Below are 16,049 nucleotides of genomic sequence, written 5' to 3' on the forward strand. Positions count from 1 at the left end.
TTAAGCCATATATATATATATCTGTGTGTGTGTGTAGTTAGTGTGCAGAATTGTCAAAAAAGAAGTCATTTACATGGAAGCTCTTTTTGCCCCATGTCAGTCACGTTGAAACAGACTGCAATCATAGAGAGCAATTCAACTTTATTCAGGTCAACACAATCCTAAAAAAAACATTGACATGTTAAAACAAGATTTCACCAAGAACCCCCTGAAAAACAGTCCACAAGCAGAGAGAGAAAATGTAGTGCTAAAAAAAAAGACCTACTTGCAACCTTAAATATATTAACTTTTCAATGACAATGTGACCAGAGAATATCACAATGCTGCTGTGTTTACCTGATGAAACGTTAACCTTTGATGCAGTCAAGTACTACCAAGGACATACATTCATTTAAAACTGAACATCAATTAATTTCACAGTAAACAAATGTCTTGATTTGTTCGCTATTTACAACTAAAAAAAAAAAAAAAAACTCAACTGAAAGATCTGCATAATTAAAGGCTCAGCCTTGCTTTATATTAAAACAACAAATACAATAAAAGATAAAAACAACTCAGTATTTACATATATTTGAACTAATCAGTTTTTCAGTAGTCAGCCACTTGCTAAAGTGGATCCCTCGTTATATAAAGCTATCCCTGCATGTCGGAGCACAAACAATGACGTTTAGCGTCTTACAATACGACACTGGCAGTGCACTTTGACAGCAGTTAATATGTCATGTCTTTCAGTTGTCTCACACCGCCTCTGAATTAACACAACGAAAATTTTAGTAAAAAAAAAAAAAAAATTCTTTCTCACACACATTCATTCATGCAGACTTGCGCCTGCACTCAAGTGCACTCAGGTGATGGCTTTTGCTGCCTCCAGTTTGCCATCAGTAGTGATTTATCGTACAGTCCTTTCTGTGCGTGTTCTTGTAAGTTACATTTTTGAATGTGGATGTTGAACTTTTGAACAGAGGGTTGGTCCCCTGAAAAGAAAGACAGAAAAGACACAACTGTAACGAAAATATTTTATACGGTGAAAATATTCAGTTTGACCATCACTGGGGATCTTAATGAAATCATAAAAGCAACAGTTTTATTTTGTATCTAATTTGAACGTTCTTAAAATGCACTGGACCGCCCGGTCGAAACATCAGAATCGATGTCTACGCGTTTTACATTTGCGTAGACTGAGGGTATCGACCGAGTAGAGAGCCTCTTCTCCAAAATGTCACTGTTAACTTGACTCAAATTTGCAGCGTCCTACGCGGACAGGGTTAGAGGAGAGAAACGGAAGAAAATATGGTTTCGATTCCAGGCACAGTGGTGGGAGCATCATGATATGGGGTCATTTTGTTGGATTAATGAAGAAGACATGCCACTTCCATCCTCTTCAACTCAACTTGACAGGCGTCCCAAACAAGACAAACCTGCTGCTTTGCTATTTTGGAAAGCAAACGGCAGGCTAAGTTTCTAAAGTTGACCCTATTGAAAAGTTATGAATCACATTCCATGCGTCCATGGAAACCAATCAGTCTTAAAGGAACTCCACCAATGCTGGTGATCAAACATATCCATTTTGACAGAGGCTCCTTGATAAGTACTAAAATTTGTGATTGATCTGCAACTCGTTATGGGACTTTTAACCTGATATTAGCAAGGATTTCTGCACGTACATATCTCACCCTGTGTTTATAATTTTAACCTTCTTCACACTATGAAATAATCCACTATAAATTTCTACTTGTGATTCTTCTGTTTACAATTTTTTGAATCTGTTTGCATTATCAGTCCATCTTAGAAAAAGAAAGATTAAAATAAATGCGTGAAAAGCTCATGCTTAACCAAATAGCTCATAATGTGTCCGTGAATGAAGTCTTAGTAAGTCTAAACCGGATGGCATCCAACATGAATTTGGAGACTGAAGGTTCAATACGCATACAACTTGTAACAGCATGGGCGACTTCTAAGAAACAATAAAGCTATGACTTTTAACCATCAAGGTCTTACCGTCTGCCATTTCACTTTTGCCCGCTCAGCCTCAAACCTCGCCACCTCGTTTCGGTCATGCACCGATACCAGTGCCTTCCACACGGTCAGTAGAATCACACCAATGCACACAACAGAAAGGGAGACCCCCAGAATAATCATAGGGATGTTGGGGGGCTCCGGGCATCCTGAAACAAGAAAAAGGATTAGATGTGTCATGGGAAAGCATTAAAAAAAAGAACAAAACGTTGCTTCTACAGCAACCTTGACGCTTATCCGAACAGGATAAGTGCCTTTTAATTTCAGAGGAATTAAAAGGCACGGTTGAGAAACTCACCGTACATGTTGAGATTGTAGACGACGTGTCCCGTCTCGCGCTCCATCAGATAAAATGACACCTTGCACTCGTTCTCGATTTTGAGCGTGCATTTCATGGAGGCGGTCTTGTCATAATCTGAAAAGCAACATGAACATAAACCTTCATGAGGAGTGAATCCAGTACATACATTTCATAGGTCCTTTTTTGTACTTTAGCTGAGAATGTAAAAGGATAGTCTTTCTTCTGTTGTGCCGTCAGTTTGGATTTCCATATCAAACGATACAATCTGCTGTCGGCAAGTTACACAAAGACAAAAAAAAACCCTCCAACGATAATCAGATACACCTCTCAGCTTGCACAGGGACAGCGGTTTTAAAATCGGCCCCTCTATGAAGGATGACCGACTCCTGCAGCTATTCACCGGCGCTATAATAGCTCTGCCTGTACAACATGGTAAATAATATGTTCCCCATTGTCCTATGGAACCTGAAAGGATGTGGTTGGTTTTGTGTTGGAGATGGGGGCGCAGACTTTAGATGGACACATGAGTCGACTGAGGTCGGCATTCCTCCAAATCACTGACCCAAAGGTGAAATTTAGCATGTTGACCCCGATATATAACAAAACCTGAGCAGTAACATCAAACTCTAAAGGCATAAACCATTTATACCTTTTTTTTAAAAGCAAACATGTATATAGTATCTACATCCCCACGCATTTCTTCATTAGTTTTTTTTTTTTTTATTGAACATCTTTTGAAAGTCGACATGTCTGGATTCAAAACCAGTTCCAGGTCCTGTTTTGTTGTCGCCCGCAGGGGAAGTGTGCAGTTTGTTGCCGTTAACTATTGCATAATTGTGTCCTGTCAACAGTTAATAGCAAAGACTGAAATGTTTCCTTGTTAGTCTTATCCCAAAAAAATCTGAAATACGAGTTTGGATGCCAAAACCTCTTGCTCACTTCAGCAGAATAAACAATGTGAAGATAGTTTTGTTGTTCCCTGCCAACTTCCTCGGGCCTAAAAATATTTTTGAAGTCACAAACTCACGGAGCTAAATTAGGTGAATTTTCGTAATTTGTCTTTAATTCTATACAAATCAAATCAATAGCTTGCTTTTTATATTGCAGGGAATAAAACTGAACTTAAATAAAACCCCTAAATAAGATATAGATTCCTGTTAATAAGTCAAAGATCAATATCTCAAGAGATTTGAAATGATCTTACAAAACATTTTTGGTTAGTATTATAAAAGTTAATTCTATAATGGGAACAAAGGAAAAATAATTTTTACATTGCATTTGATTGCTTGTTAAAAAAAATAGAAAATATGTCCAATATACAGATAAATGTAAAACCCCTTTATGATTAGAAAATAGTCTACAAAACTGAAGAGCAATATAAAAAAAGGTTTCAAGATTTTAAATTAAACAGCAAATTTATCAGAAGTAATATATGAAAAAATTGAGAGTTGTAGCTGAGAGGAAACATTGTGGGTAAATTAACCTTTAATATGACAGTATAATATCAATACAGCATCATCCAATAGTATTGCCAACTTTGGTAATAATTTCTACTTCTGTTGTATATTGAAGTCAAAAAAGGTGGGTATATTTATATTATTGCAGTAAAAAACCCACATGCATATTTATTTTTAACAAAATGTAACCAATCCAACATTTACTCATATATAGCTTAAGCAATGTTATAATTCATGCTTTACTTAGTTGATCAGAGCATCTGGGATGTTTTTGTACTCCATGACTTCCTGATTGGTTATAAATATAATAAGGCTACCCAGAGGTCCAATACTTTTTAACTTTTAAAAAGAGGAAGATGAGACATTGTACAAACGAGGCAGATGTGTGTTCTCAAACATAAACCAAACAATTCATGCTACAGTTGTAAACATTACGAAAGAACTGGGACTGCTTGGTGTATCTACTGTTAGAGAAGTGCAATGTAGGGTAGAAACTGGGGTCACCATGACAACCATTCTTATTTGCACCTTTACAAGATAGTGCCAATAATTGTGGACAGTGCTATAAGCGTCAAAGGTTGAGGGTCAGGACCGTGAAGCATCAGCTGACTGCAAAAATTACTCTGTTTTTAAAATGCTAACATTTAACAGGCTAATTACCAATGTGTTTATACTTTAACACGAAATAGTGGAGGTCACAAATTGCTGCCAATGCAAGTGAAAAGCCTGTGTGAACTACTGATACAGGTAGAAGTTCATTACCTCCAGTTGTGTTTATGGAAAGTTTAGCAGCATTGCAGTTTTGATCGCACAACCCAAAGTCGTCCTTCGCGAGCAGATGACACTCCACACAGCTCCTAATAATAATAAAAAAACACACAGAAACAATACAGATGATTCGCCTGGGGGAAACCCTGAAAACTTAGATTTGATGAGGCTCCATCACTAATAGAGAACATGGGAAGAAGTCCCAGCATTAGACACTTATCAACATTTTCCCAAGGCTGCACTCCCCTCTCCATCACCAGTAATGGTGGTATCAAATGGCCGCGGCCCTGACAGCTGCTCTACAGCAGAGAAAGGAAATCTTTTAGTGCTGTGTTGGGGACATTAGTGTCTTTTGATGTTACATGGAAGGTGTAGACACATGTGAACAAGCGAACAAAATGCGATATCCCTGGATTTAAAAGAACAGTCAGATCATGTAGCACAAGGAGAAAACGTAACACAAACAGACAATGCTGTATCTTTTTCGGTAAGGAAGTAAATATATATCCAAGACAAATTCTTCCGGATGAAATCTGCATTCACCCAGAAGGAGAAGACGACGTCGGTTTGTACTCACTTTGCGTAAGTGCAGGAGTCTATGCATGTCGGACACCTTTCACACTTTTCTCCCGATGCCCCAGCAACGGAGCAGATGCACTGGCCACAGTTGCATTTCCCCCTGCCACTGCAGAGACTGCCGTTCTCCGACATGCACGCCTCGGTGCTGCTGCTGCAGTTGCAGTATTCCCCCGTCCAGCCGGTTTCACAGTGACACTTTCCGCAGTCACACACCCCATGACCTACAAGCGTAAAATTCTTCAGGAAACTGGCTCATCTCCCCCAAACCCTCCCCCGCAAAAAAAAAAAAAAAAAAAAGGAAAAAATGAAAAGACAAACAACAGCTTTCACATGCGATAACTCACCTCCGCAGAGTTCTCCTCGGAAGCGAACACAGGAGTAATTGTCACACTCGCAGTTCGTTCCGTAAATCCGGCCATAGCTGGACGGATGACACACACAGTGGCCGCAGTAGCAGTCCCCCTGACCGTTGCATATCTCAGAGTCATTGGTCGCGAGGCAGTTACTCAAAAAAGCAGTCTCGTCATTGCATTCACACTGCGCTCCCAGAAACCCCGGCTGACACACACACACGCCGCAGTGGTAAGTCCCCTGGCCTTCTGCGCACTGGTGGTTTGCTGTAGGAAGCCGGTGGCAATCACAGGAGCAAAGAGACTCGAGTTCCACTTCCAAGCTGTCCTGCAAGCCCACCGGTTTGAGGGAAAAGCGTCGAGCTCCTGATAGACATCCTGAGAGCGCCACGGACACGTTGAACACAACCTGCGGAGGAAAGAAAAGGTACCAACAAGTTAAATTCAAACTCAGCACTGATTTGTGAATGCGCTGCCAGAATAACTGTGTTCTGACATCCAGAGAATTGCAAAGTAAGTCTAGAGTTGTAAAGACTTTTTTTCCCCCTAACCAACCTCAATCACATGACCAAAAGACTTTTGGAAACCTTGACACAAGGCAGCATGCAGAGCTTTAATAACTAATGTTTTAGTCATGCGTCAGAACTGGTATTTCACTTCCTGGATCAAAACCTGGTTATCCAATACTCAGTCCATCTTTTGGGGGTGAACATATACGTAAAAATGTCCTCACTTAGCTAATCAAGAGGTGCCATTTAAAACGAAGCATGTGCAAACTGAATACCAACAGTAACTCCTGTGGCCTGCAAAGAGGCATAGACATCCACAAAATGAGATTTTTGCAGATCTCCTGATGTTTGTTTTTTTTTAAAGTTACAATAAAAAAAAAAAAGATTCATACAGAGAAACTTAAACTTTGGACTTATGCCTGAACATTTACCAGACAATCCTAGATTTTTTATTTTTTAGATTTAAATTTACTAACATTGTGGGGATATAACAAAATTTGCTACCATTTCCCATATATCAAGGCTTGACTAGGACAACTCAGAAAGCAGTTGAGATGTTCATTGCTTATATTACCAGCAGTATATTTTATTGCACGCAGCTGTGTTTCTCATTCCGCTACCTTATCTCTCTCGTTAAATTCTGAGTCCTGCAGCACTTTGAACTGCACTGCATGAATGAATGACACACAACAGGTACAAATGCAACAGCAACAAAAGCAGAAGTAACCAACCGTTTCGCCCGGTTTGATGTTGGAGCACCGCTTCAGATTAGGAAAGGCCGTGCCGTTTGGACAAATGGTTGTGAAGGACATCTGAAGCTCCTCTGTGTCTCCAAGGACCTCAAGCTCAATCTCTGAACGCAGCTCCTGGAAAACAGTTCATGAACTTCACATTCCAGTAGCCAGTATGGAAAGGAAATAGATACTAAAGAGGGTATTCTCTTGTTTATCTTGAAACATAGTCTCCAAGACCATAAGTGGTCACCCTTTTGTGACCTGTGATGCGCTTGATGTTTGAACCTTCAGTTGCGTCTCGCAGGTGAGTCATTGTGCCAGGTGTGTTTAACCAAACAAGACGGCTGACAGAAGAACGACGAGCCACACTCAGATGGAGAGCAAGCTGCGTGACGAATGGGCTCTGACAAACCGTCTGGATGGGAGCAGAGGGTTAATTTTAACTGTACTGCACGGTGAGTGTTGCTAAGGAGGAGAGAAACTAGGACCTTTGTGGGATACACCCAACCTAACCCGGATTGGGTCTATAAGACGGCTCCAAAAGTGTGCAGCGCTGTTCAGTAAATAACTTTCAAGGCATTTAAAGCAAAGTGGTCCAACTATGTCCTCTCTGAGAAGCCAAACCGTAATCCAAAATCCCAAGTAACCACAAATACACATTATCTGCAGACTTTCGTGGAATATTCCTCTGTTTGTATTGCGTTCCCTTCGGGCGCTGCGTCTACAATCAGAGTGATAACAGGGACCTCTTTCTTCGGTTAGCGTGGCTACAAACGGCGTTCGTGGGCACAGTAATTAGAGGACTGCGCTCCACTCCACCACCGGTCACTGCCGCCAGGGGGGATTTACAAAGCAACGCAGCCCAGAGCGATGGAGGGAAGGAGCGGAGAAGAAAGAGCAACACTGAATCAGAGAAGATCAAACGGATGGGACAAGCAGGAACTCGCCACGAAACATGTCGACGCAAAGCACAGGCTGGCAGTGGAAAAAGAAATGCAGCAGGAGAAAGAAGAATGAAAGAGGAAACTAGCAAAAAGGGCAGGAATTCAGGGAAAGACTGATTGTCACGGAGAGTTAAGTTATGGTGAAATTTAGGAGAGGAAAAATTACTTTATCACAGTATCACGGCTGCAAATGCTGCAGTTCTCTCCAGCGCACAGTCTAGATGATCTGAAGTATTAATTTACCTTGTAAGCCGTTACAATCACGTCCAGGATGTTTCTCGAATCTGATGCCAGGACTCCCACTGTGGCGCCAGGTATGAAATTTGCGTAGTTCTGAGAGAAAAACAAAAGCAGGTAAACTGCAGTGTCGATGTTATAATGTGGGCAGCCCTTCTCAAATTTCCAAAATCAGAAAGCATGGAAAGGGCAAAGGAAGTATAAAAAAAACACACTGGGCTAGTTCAAACAAGCAGAATGTAGCTCAGTAGATAAATATGTTAACCTCAGTAAGCATTACACTCCCTAAAGACAAGTATTTTTCAAGCATTGACTTACTCTTTTGGCTAAAAGAAAATGTCACAGAAGAGAGAATTTACCTTGTAATTATTTATCTGATTCTCCGTCACTGCAAATATTAGGAGGATGTTGTTCTCCACCACTTTATCAATCAGCTGACCGAGAGTCGGATACTCCTGGAAAAAAAAAGAAAAAAAAGTTGCATTAGCTCATCTGAAGAAAATGATTCCTTAAAGCTGAGCTAAAGATTGACTGAAGAAAAATTAAAAAAAAAGAAACCCAATAACTTCACTACCTAACTATCTAAAAAGAAAAACTAAAAATAGATTACATTGGTGTTATGAGAGCATTCAACTGTGTCCTGAGACATGCTCAGATTTGTCACAGCTATGTAACAAAAGACAGACTTGGCAAAGGGGTGGCTGCGTGGGCAGCCAGGTTTCAGGGTAGGAATAGAGAAATGTAACTGAATTTATATCAGTTAACAAAACTGTGAAATGATCTGAATTTTCTCAAGACTTTGGAGAAATTTACACAGATCTGAAAACTGGATGAATGTGGTTCCAGTGTAACCGGCACAAATAGAAAAATGCTATATAAATTCAAACAATTAACCATTTACAAGTATTAATTTAAACTCCAAAAATCTGGCCATTGTTGAAAGAAAGCCATTTTATGGCCTTTTTAACATTTGCAAACAACACATACAGGGGACACAGCAAACTGAAAAAAGAGCTGTCACCAGATGAGACCAAACCTGAACTTTTAGGCCTACACATAAACACACCATCTCAATTTTGAAGCCTGGTGGTGGCAGAATAATGCTGTGGGGATGCTTTTCTTCAGCAGGTGAAACTTCATAGAAAAATGGATGGGACGCATACATGATCTGGCAGGAAATCCGTCATAAACTTCAAAAGACTTGAGAATGTGGTGGAGGCTCACCTTCCTGAACACTAATCCTAAACTCTGAGGCTACTTCAACGGACGAATGGATTTGAAAGCATGTTGGAGAGTTAGAATAATCCTTTCGTCCTACATTTAATAGAAATTCGGAGGCGAGACCTGAAAAACACCCTGAAAGAGCTGCAGGTGTAATTACAGCAGAAAATGACTCTACAAAGTACCGACTCAGAAGTCGGTACTTTGTACACCTTTTGAGATACTTGTGTCGGTCTATCACATAAACCTCTGACAAAACATCTATGGCTGTGACATGAAAACATGTGAACAAGTTTACTGAATACTTCAGTAAAACGTCGTGTTTCAATTTTGGATCTCTGTCAAGATGAAAGTGCTTGCTTTCACCTCGTATGCCTTCCCTGATTAACTCTCTGCATGCTTGTGTGCAGCTTTACCTGCTTTGTGGACATTGAATATTCATTGTTTGCATCCAAGTGACACTGTCCGTCGTTAGGAATCACAATCCCGGCCATTTTACTGTCCATCCCAAAGTGCGAGTCCCCGTCACTGACAAACACCAACAGACGCATGGAATCATTCCTCCATCCGATCCTGTCCTACAAAACCAGCAGAACCCGCTTATTATGAAACACAACCAGATACCCGATATCAGACAGAACATCTTCTTGGAGAAAGTTTTTTGTTGTTAATCATACCCCACAAACAGCCGCCTGCATGATGGCGTCAAAGCCAGCTTCCACATCATCATTATTAGCAGACACATGTTGCTGAGCGATTATCTCGTTGAAACTGCTGGTTCTACTTGTCAACGATAAGATGTGTTTGTAGCCAAATGTTGGGTGGCAAGACATTCCCAAGTCACTGAAACAAATCAGGCGTAAAAGAAACAAGTAAACTTACTAGAAAGAATGTGATATTGTTGAAAGCTCCAGTTCACTGCATCATTTTCTTGCTTTCAAATCTATTAAAGCACCTGCAGGGGTTGGTCAGCTCTTTCTCAGTGATCTTGATGTAGGGAAGGACGGGTTTTTCCACGAAAGAGCCAAAGCCCATTTGAAAGTTACTGGTGAGTTTGGACATTTCTCTGGACAGAGATGAGCCCAAGTCTTTGATCATCTTGAGATCGTCAATCATGGAGGCTGACAGGTCCATCATGTAGTACATGTCCACAGGATAATCCGCTGTGTGTTGAACTTTAACCTGAAAAGTCTCCACACTGCCTGTGGATACAACACACACACACACACACACACACACAAAACTCACCTTTTATAGTTTTCTGACAATAAGAACCAACCTCCAGATTGTTCATTTCAGATACTCTGAGCTGAATACCTGGTCGCAGCTTGAGGGACATTTTTTGTGGGGAGATCTGAGTGCTGTTGGCATCGTCTGTGATCTTCCCGAGCGGTCGATCCAGGAGGATTTGGCTTTCGGAAACGGGGAACTGAACCTGGTCCCTTGAGCATCCTTTTTCTAGCAAGGAATCTAAAGTGTCACATCGCGATGAGACTGAAACCCAGTCTGTGAAATTCTGACAGGTGAAAAAAAAAAAAAAAAAGTTGCATCAGTCAGAGATGCGTCTATATAGCATACAAAACAACAAGGTCCCGACTATGTAACTTCATCGCTATTCTATGGGCTTTTTCTGTTGTTTTCTTCCTCATCTCTAGGTACAATGGTGTTTACCTCCTGAGTGCACCAGCCACAGTGAGGACCGAGCTGCAGACACTCATCACAAGACACAGCACTCGCAGCTGAACATGATCCTGCAACACAAGTGAACTCAACTTTAAAAAGAGCTTCCACATAAATCCAAGTCTTTTCAAGGAAGGTATCTTAATTTCAGGATGTGTATAATTTCTGGACTTCATTCATATAATAAAGGTTGAACAGGAAACCACATCCAGGAGCTTTCAAAAAAAAAAAAAAAAAACTTTAAATATATTGTAATAATTCTGATCACAAAATATGTGATTATTGCTGTTTTTAATCATATAAAAAAGTCACCAAAAAAACAAAAACAAAAACAAAAAAAACAAAACATGGCTCTTTCTTTGCACATGACAGCCGAGCTGCCCTTTAAATGTTTAGTGACCGAGCAAGGCTCCCGCTTACCCTCCACGGTGTAGATCCAGTGCCGGAGAATCAGGCTCAGCAGTAGAAGCCACATTAGTCCGTGAGATTACTGGGTGAGAAGAAACAGAAGAATAATGTTTCGGGTTGTCTTGTGGGCTATTTCCAGGCGTGAAACCAATCCAGCGCCATGTCTCCTTAGACTGAAAGTGTATGCTACATACAGGAGAGCGCTGCCGCACCGCAGCACCTGGAGTGAGGGGAGGAGGTGAGCAGCAGCTTTTACCTGGGCTGTTACTTCCGTCCAGGTGAGACTAGAGAGAAGGCGGGGGCGGGAGCAAATCACAGGCTTTTATTCTGACCTCATCGTTTCCCCTATCGCTTTTTTTGTTTGTTTGTTTGTTTGTTTGTTTGTTTTTTCTTATGATTTTAGTAAACAACCTAAATGGAGACAGCCTACGCCTTTTGTTTGCCTTACAAGACCATTATTCGAGAGTATATTCATCTAACTATAATGATACATTTTGTACACAAAATGTAATGAGAAAGGAAACGTTGAGTCACGGACTTACAAAACATATCATTGGGCTGCCTGTTGTAAAGTTGCACAGTAAAAAAATAAAATAAAATTAACAGCAATATTTAGGCTTATTTAGCCTCGTATAGAGAAAAATGCGGCAGTTTATTTTTCAAAGTCACTTTCACCAAGGGCTGTTAGTTATGGAGCTAAAACTGTCTCAAAATTCACAAATGCACAGACTAAGATTCACAAATGCACAAGATTAAGTAAGTATTTAGTTTGTAACTCTAATATTTATAGATGTATCAGTAACATTGGGAAAACATGACTGAGCAATGAAGACTCATTTTTTCTCTATGACAAGCTAAATAAACCAAAAATATTGATGTTGACTTTTAACTGTGCAACTTTACATTTACTCACCTGTGGCCATCTCAAATGATCTATTGCACAAAACAGCTAATAGCAAATTGGGGGGGAGCAAAAACAGTGAGAGCTGCACCTTGACCAAATGCACGGCGATTTATAGTACACCTGAAATAAAAACTCTACACACTCCTGTTCAAATCCTGAGGTTGTTGTTCACATAGAAACAAATGAGATTATGGTAAATCACTTCAGATTTTCTTTTTTATGTTTATAGTGACCTATGACCTGTATAACTCAGAGGAAAATCAACCTAGAATCTTTTAGTGAAAAATAAAGGCTTTTTAGTGCAATAATAATAATAATAGAGGGGTTGCATAAGTTTGTACACTTTTGACAGCACTCAGTATTTTGTCATAATCTTCTGTATCTCTTGCCTTGTTCTTCAGGATTCATGCTTTGCATCCTTTTCATGCTTAGTGCTGAAGCACTTCTTCCTCCTTTGCTTTCTAGCTGAAGTCTGACATGTTATGCCAATGTTGGATTGGTATATAATTACTCCTACCTTAATTTAGGCCCATCATGTTTCAGCTGAAGAAAAAAGACCCCCAAAAGAATAATGCTTCCTGCCACCACCCTGCTTCGCTGTGGATATGGTGTTCTTTTGATGATATACAGTGTTGCTTTTGGAATTACGGTTAAAAAGTTTCATGTTACATTTATCAGACCATGACAAGTCTTGCCACATACTTTTGAGAGAGTTCCCATGTGCTTTTGCTAAATATAGGTAAGCTTAGATTTTCTTCGATGTAAGAAGCACAAAGTAGCTTTTAAGTAAAGTCGTTAGAAGACAAAAAGAAACTAAACTTTGGCTCCAAATGTTTGGAAGTGCATTACAAGTGTAACTTCTAATTCTGTGATAAATGAGTTGTGTCAGTTTTGCACGTAGTCCAAACCATGAATTAGGCTCATTTAGAGGATTGTTTTGTTGTCTAGATTATATTAAATATTCCTCACACCTTTATGGATGCAACTGTTAGGCATATCCAAGGCCAAACTATGACTCAGCTGTTCATTCGCTGTACTTGGGATGAACAATGCTAATCAAATACAGACCAGCATGACTCTGAGCAAACCCAGCCGGGGCAGAGAATAACCCAGAAACAGTAACGGATATGTTAATGTTTAACTCATGAATCATTGTTGTTGTCGCTGAAGAATTCTTCAGTTTGATGACTGACAGAAACAACCCCGGAGGCCTGCTGCAGAATATGAAATATGGCTCTCAGTGCAAGTGTGTGACTACGCTATGTGTGTAGTTCACAGGGTCGGAGGGTGTGGCTCTGTGTAGGTGTTGAATCATTGACAGCTGCGGAGAAAATATCACCGCTCTCCCCGGCTAAGAGGAATCTCACAATTTAACGTCACACCCCCCTGACTGAGGGTGAGTCCCATCTGTCACCCCAAACCCGAACCCCACCTCTGCCCCTGTAACACCGATCCTTTCCTTTCACTCCAGTCCCTCTGGCTCAGCTCCTTGTATTCTGGCCCATCTCACCCTCCTGATGTATGCATCCACGAGGCTCCCTCCTTCATTCATTTGGTTTACTGCCCCTCATTTCCTGCTTCTCTGTCTGCCAGGGAATTCACCTTTCCTCCCTCCAACCTCTTGCCTAAACATGATGCAATGAAACCACGTTGCGCAACGTTTCAGTCCATCAAATATGACGAAGGACTTAAGGTGTCACTCTTTGCAAAAGATAAATTTTCTGCTGATGTCTGTCAGTGCACCAGTTTCCAGTCATTACAGTGGCTTGACCTTTAAAGAGATTCAGACTGATGCACATTCTGAAGTCCGAAAGTCAGATTTCTCTCAGCTCTACATTTGTCCAATAGTCCCAGAAAAGAAGCAGTACCCTAACCCCAATGAGCAAACTCACCTGCAGGGCCGTCCTCTGATAACATGCTGTCCGCTCTCAGTCTTTCTTCCTTCCAATCAAGTGAAAAATGGAAAGAAATCCGACCAGCACCATCAGTCTTTTTGTGTCCCAGCTCTCGTCAGAGTAACAGTAAACCTATTGTAACGGCGCCCTTTATGAAGCATGGCGCTGGGGTGACCCTGCTGCCCATGCTCCTTGGCTCATGTGTGCCTTTGTGTGTGGGTGTGGGAGTGTGTGTGTGCGTGTGTGTGTGTGTGTGCATGCGTGTGCATGCCTGTGTGTGCATATGAAAGTGGGTGAGTGGGTGTGCATGTATGCAGGGGTCGTGTGTGGGTGTTTGTACAAGCTCCAGCTTGCCCATATGTGTGTGTAGAGGGAGGCTGCAGTGATAATGAGTGACAGTAACAACTGCGGGCTGTGAGCTCTCTACGGGAGCCAGCTTCTTTATTAAGAGTCGACCTGCCTGATGTGCTCGTGTTGCACCCGAGAGGCTGCACCACAACGCTCCTGAATCAGAAGTGCGAACCCTCTAATAAATCTGGACCCTGCTTGGGTTGTGCTTGCTTGAGCTCAATTATTTCTTGTGGTGGAAAGGAGGAGAAGCTGAGCAAAGGAGTGCCAGGTCTGTGGTGCAGCCTCCCTCACGCACTGGTATGGCAAGAATGCAGGTGCAGGTATATACATACAAGCTCATATAAATGGTAAAAATTAAGACATCCATGCTATAAAAGAGTAGATGCACGTTTTGTTCATAAAACAGACAAAGGAAATATGCTTCCAGGTTTTCAGGTTGTAATATTGCAGCTAACGGAAATAAGGATTACAGTTGCCTTTTCAATATTCATGAGGGTCACAAGATAACGTTATTGTGACTATAGAAAGTGATAAAAAAAAATCCTGAAATGATAATGAAAATATTTTTGAAGGATCTTAAAAGGTGTAGCTTGCAAGTTGTGAATTTACTGGCTGCATGTTGAGTGAGTAACCTCATGACAAAGACTGTGAAAGTCAAACTTGGCACTAGCACGCAGATTTATTCCAAAGCTGAGAACATTGTATTCACAAACAGCAGCATTAAATTTAGGATTTATCAAACCCTCCAACAATCTTTGCAAAGACTGCTATGTAATTAGCAAAACTGATGGCGTTTTATTCTTGGGTCTACTTTTACGCCCGTTTTTCTGGATAAAAACATACCCAGCCGTTTTTCTGGTTATGTTGATTTATATTTCATATCAGCATACCCTTCTTCTGCTGTATTTTTCTTACTAAAGCATAAATACATGTTGAAGGTATGGTAGAAGTTCAAGAATCACTGCATTGGAAAAAGTAGATTTTTTTTTTTTTTTTTTTTGAACATGGGTAATTTCTCTTTATAACAGCACCAATACAGTTAAATATAAATTTAACCCCAGGAAGATGTGCTTGTAGGTGAATCTGAATCTAATGTTACCAAACACTCACCTGACTCCAGTGCACATGCTGGGCATAAAATGTTGATTTTCATTAAAAAAAAAAAAAAAACATACTGAAGTAAATTGTGCTGTGATTATTTTAAGCAGAAAACTGAAACGACTCCATCCCACAGTGACAGATGTGAGCTTTTTCCAACTAGGTATTGGGGACACTTTTTGCCTTCTTTCAACATTCAATCCTCTGATAGTGTCCTGTTTTTTTTGTTTTGTTTTTTTTACAGACTTTCCTACAGGAACTAATATCCCATGATATGCTAAACCCTCCTGATCTCGGATCCATCCCATGTGTTGAATTGCTGAAGTGCATCGCACTAAGTGAACGATATCGGATCACACTGTCTGCCTCTCCTAAAGCCGGCCTCTGACCTTGGTGTTACTCGGGGGAATCTGTGCCATGTGTCCCCTCAGCTGTGGAGAATTAGGCACAGACTCTTGATTTGTTTGCTTCTGACGCTTAAAGGTTTGATGCCCTCACAATTGGCATTTGATTGACACAAGTGCGTGCATGAGCTGCGGCAGAGTTGCCGTGGATGGGTCGGGATGGCCCTTGTGTTTTGGAGAGTGTAATAGCTAA

General features: G+C 40.8%; 1 protein-coding gene across 4 annotated transcripts; it reads right to left on the reverse strand.

Annotated features, from left to right (window-relative positions):
- Positions 1–124: 124 nt before the first annotated feature.
- itgb6 (integrin, beta 6) lies at positions 125–14,170 on the reverse strand. 4 transcript variants are annotated; one of them, XM_015041199.1, is made up of 16 exons: positions 14,001–14,170; positions 11,217–11,286; positions 10,788–10,867; positions 10,434–10,632; positions 10,072–10,318; positions 9,794–9,959; positions 9,533–9,694; positions 8,255–8,350; positions 7,902–7,991; positions 6,712–6,846; positions 5,466–5,880; positions 5,120–5,342; positions 4,537–4,631; positions 2,315–2,431; positions 1,999–2,165; positions 125–974 (listed from the first exon to the last, which is right to left on the reverse strand). In XM_015041199.1, exons 2-16 carry the CDS (start codon positions 11,269–11,271, stop codon positions 879–881), a joined length of 2,343 nt encoding a protein of 780 aa, XP_014896685.1. In that variant the 5' UTR covers positions 11,272–11,286; positions 14,001–14,170; the 3' UTR covers positions 125–878. The 4 variants fall into 4 exon arrangements, with proteins under 4 accessions (XP_014896685.1, XP_014896687.1, XP_014896686.1 ...); XM_015041201.1 differs by lacking the exon at positions 14,001–14,170 and adding an exon at positions 11,461–11,480; XM_015041200.1 differs by lacking the exon at positions 14,001–14,170 and adding an exon at positions 11,399–11,460.
- Positions 14,171–16,049: the final 1,879 nt, after the last annotated feature.

Source organism: Poecilia latipinna, unplaced genomic scaffold, assembly GCF_001443285.1.
Source record: "Poecilia latipinna isolate Pla-1442-1.1 unplaced genomic scaffold, P_latipinna-1.0 Scaffold541, whole genome shotgun sequence".
Taxonomy (NCBI): domain Eukaryota; kingdom Metazoa; phylum Chordata; class Actinopteri; order Cyprinodontiformes; family Poeciliidae; genus Poecilia; species Poecilia latipinna.

Coding starts and splice junctions, on each gene's coding strand:
- itgb6 (XM_015041199.1), bottom strand. CDS start 11,271: ATGTGGCTTCTACTGCTGAGCCTGATTCTCCGGCACTGGATCTACACC. Junction 6,847..7,901: donor TGATTGTAACGGCTTACAAG/GTAAATTAATAC, acceptor ACTGTTTTCCAG/GAGCTGCGTTCAGAGATTGA. Junction 5,343..5,465: donor CCGAGGAGAACTCTGCGGAG/GTGAGTTATCGC, acceptor TTACGCTTGTAG/GTCATGGGGTGTGTGACTGC.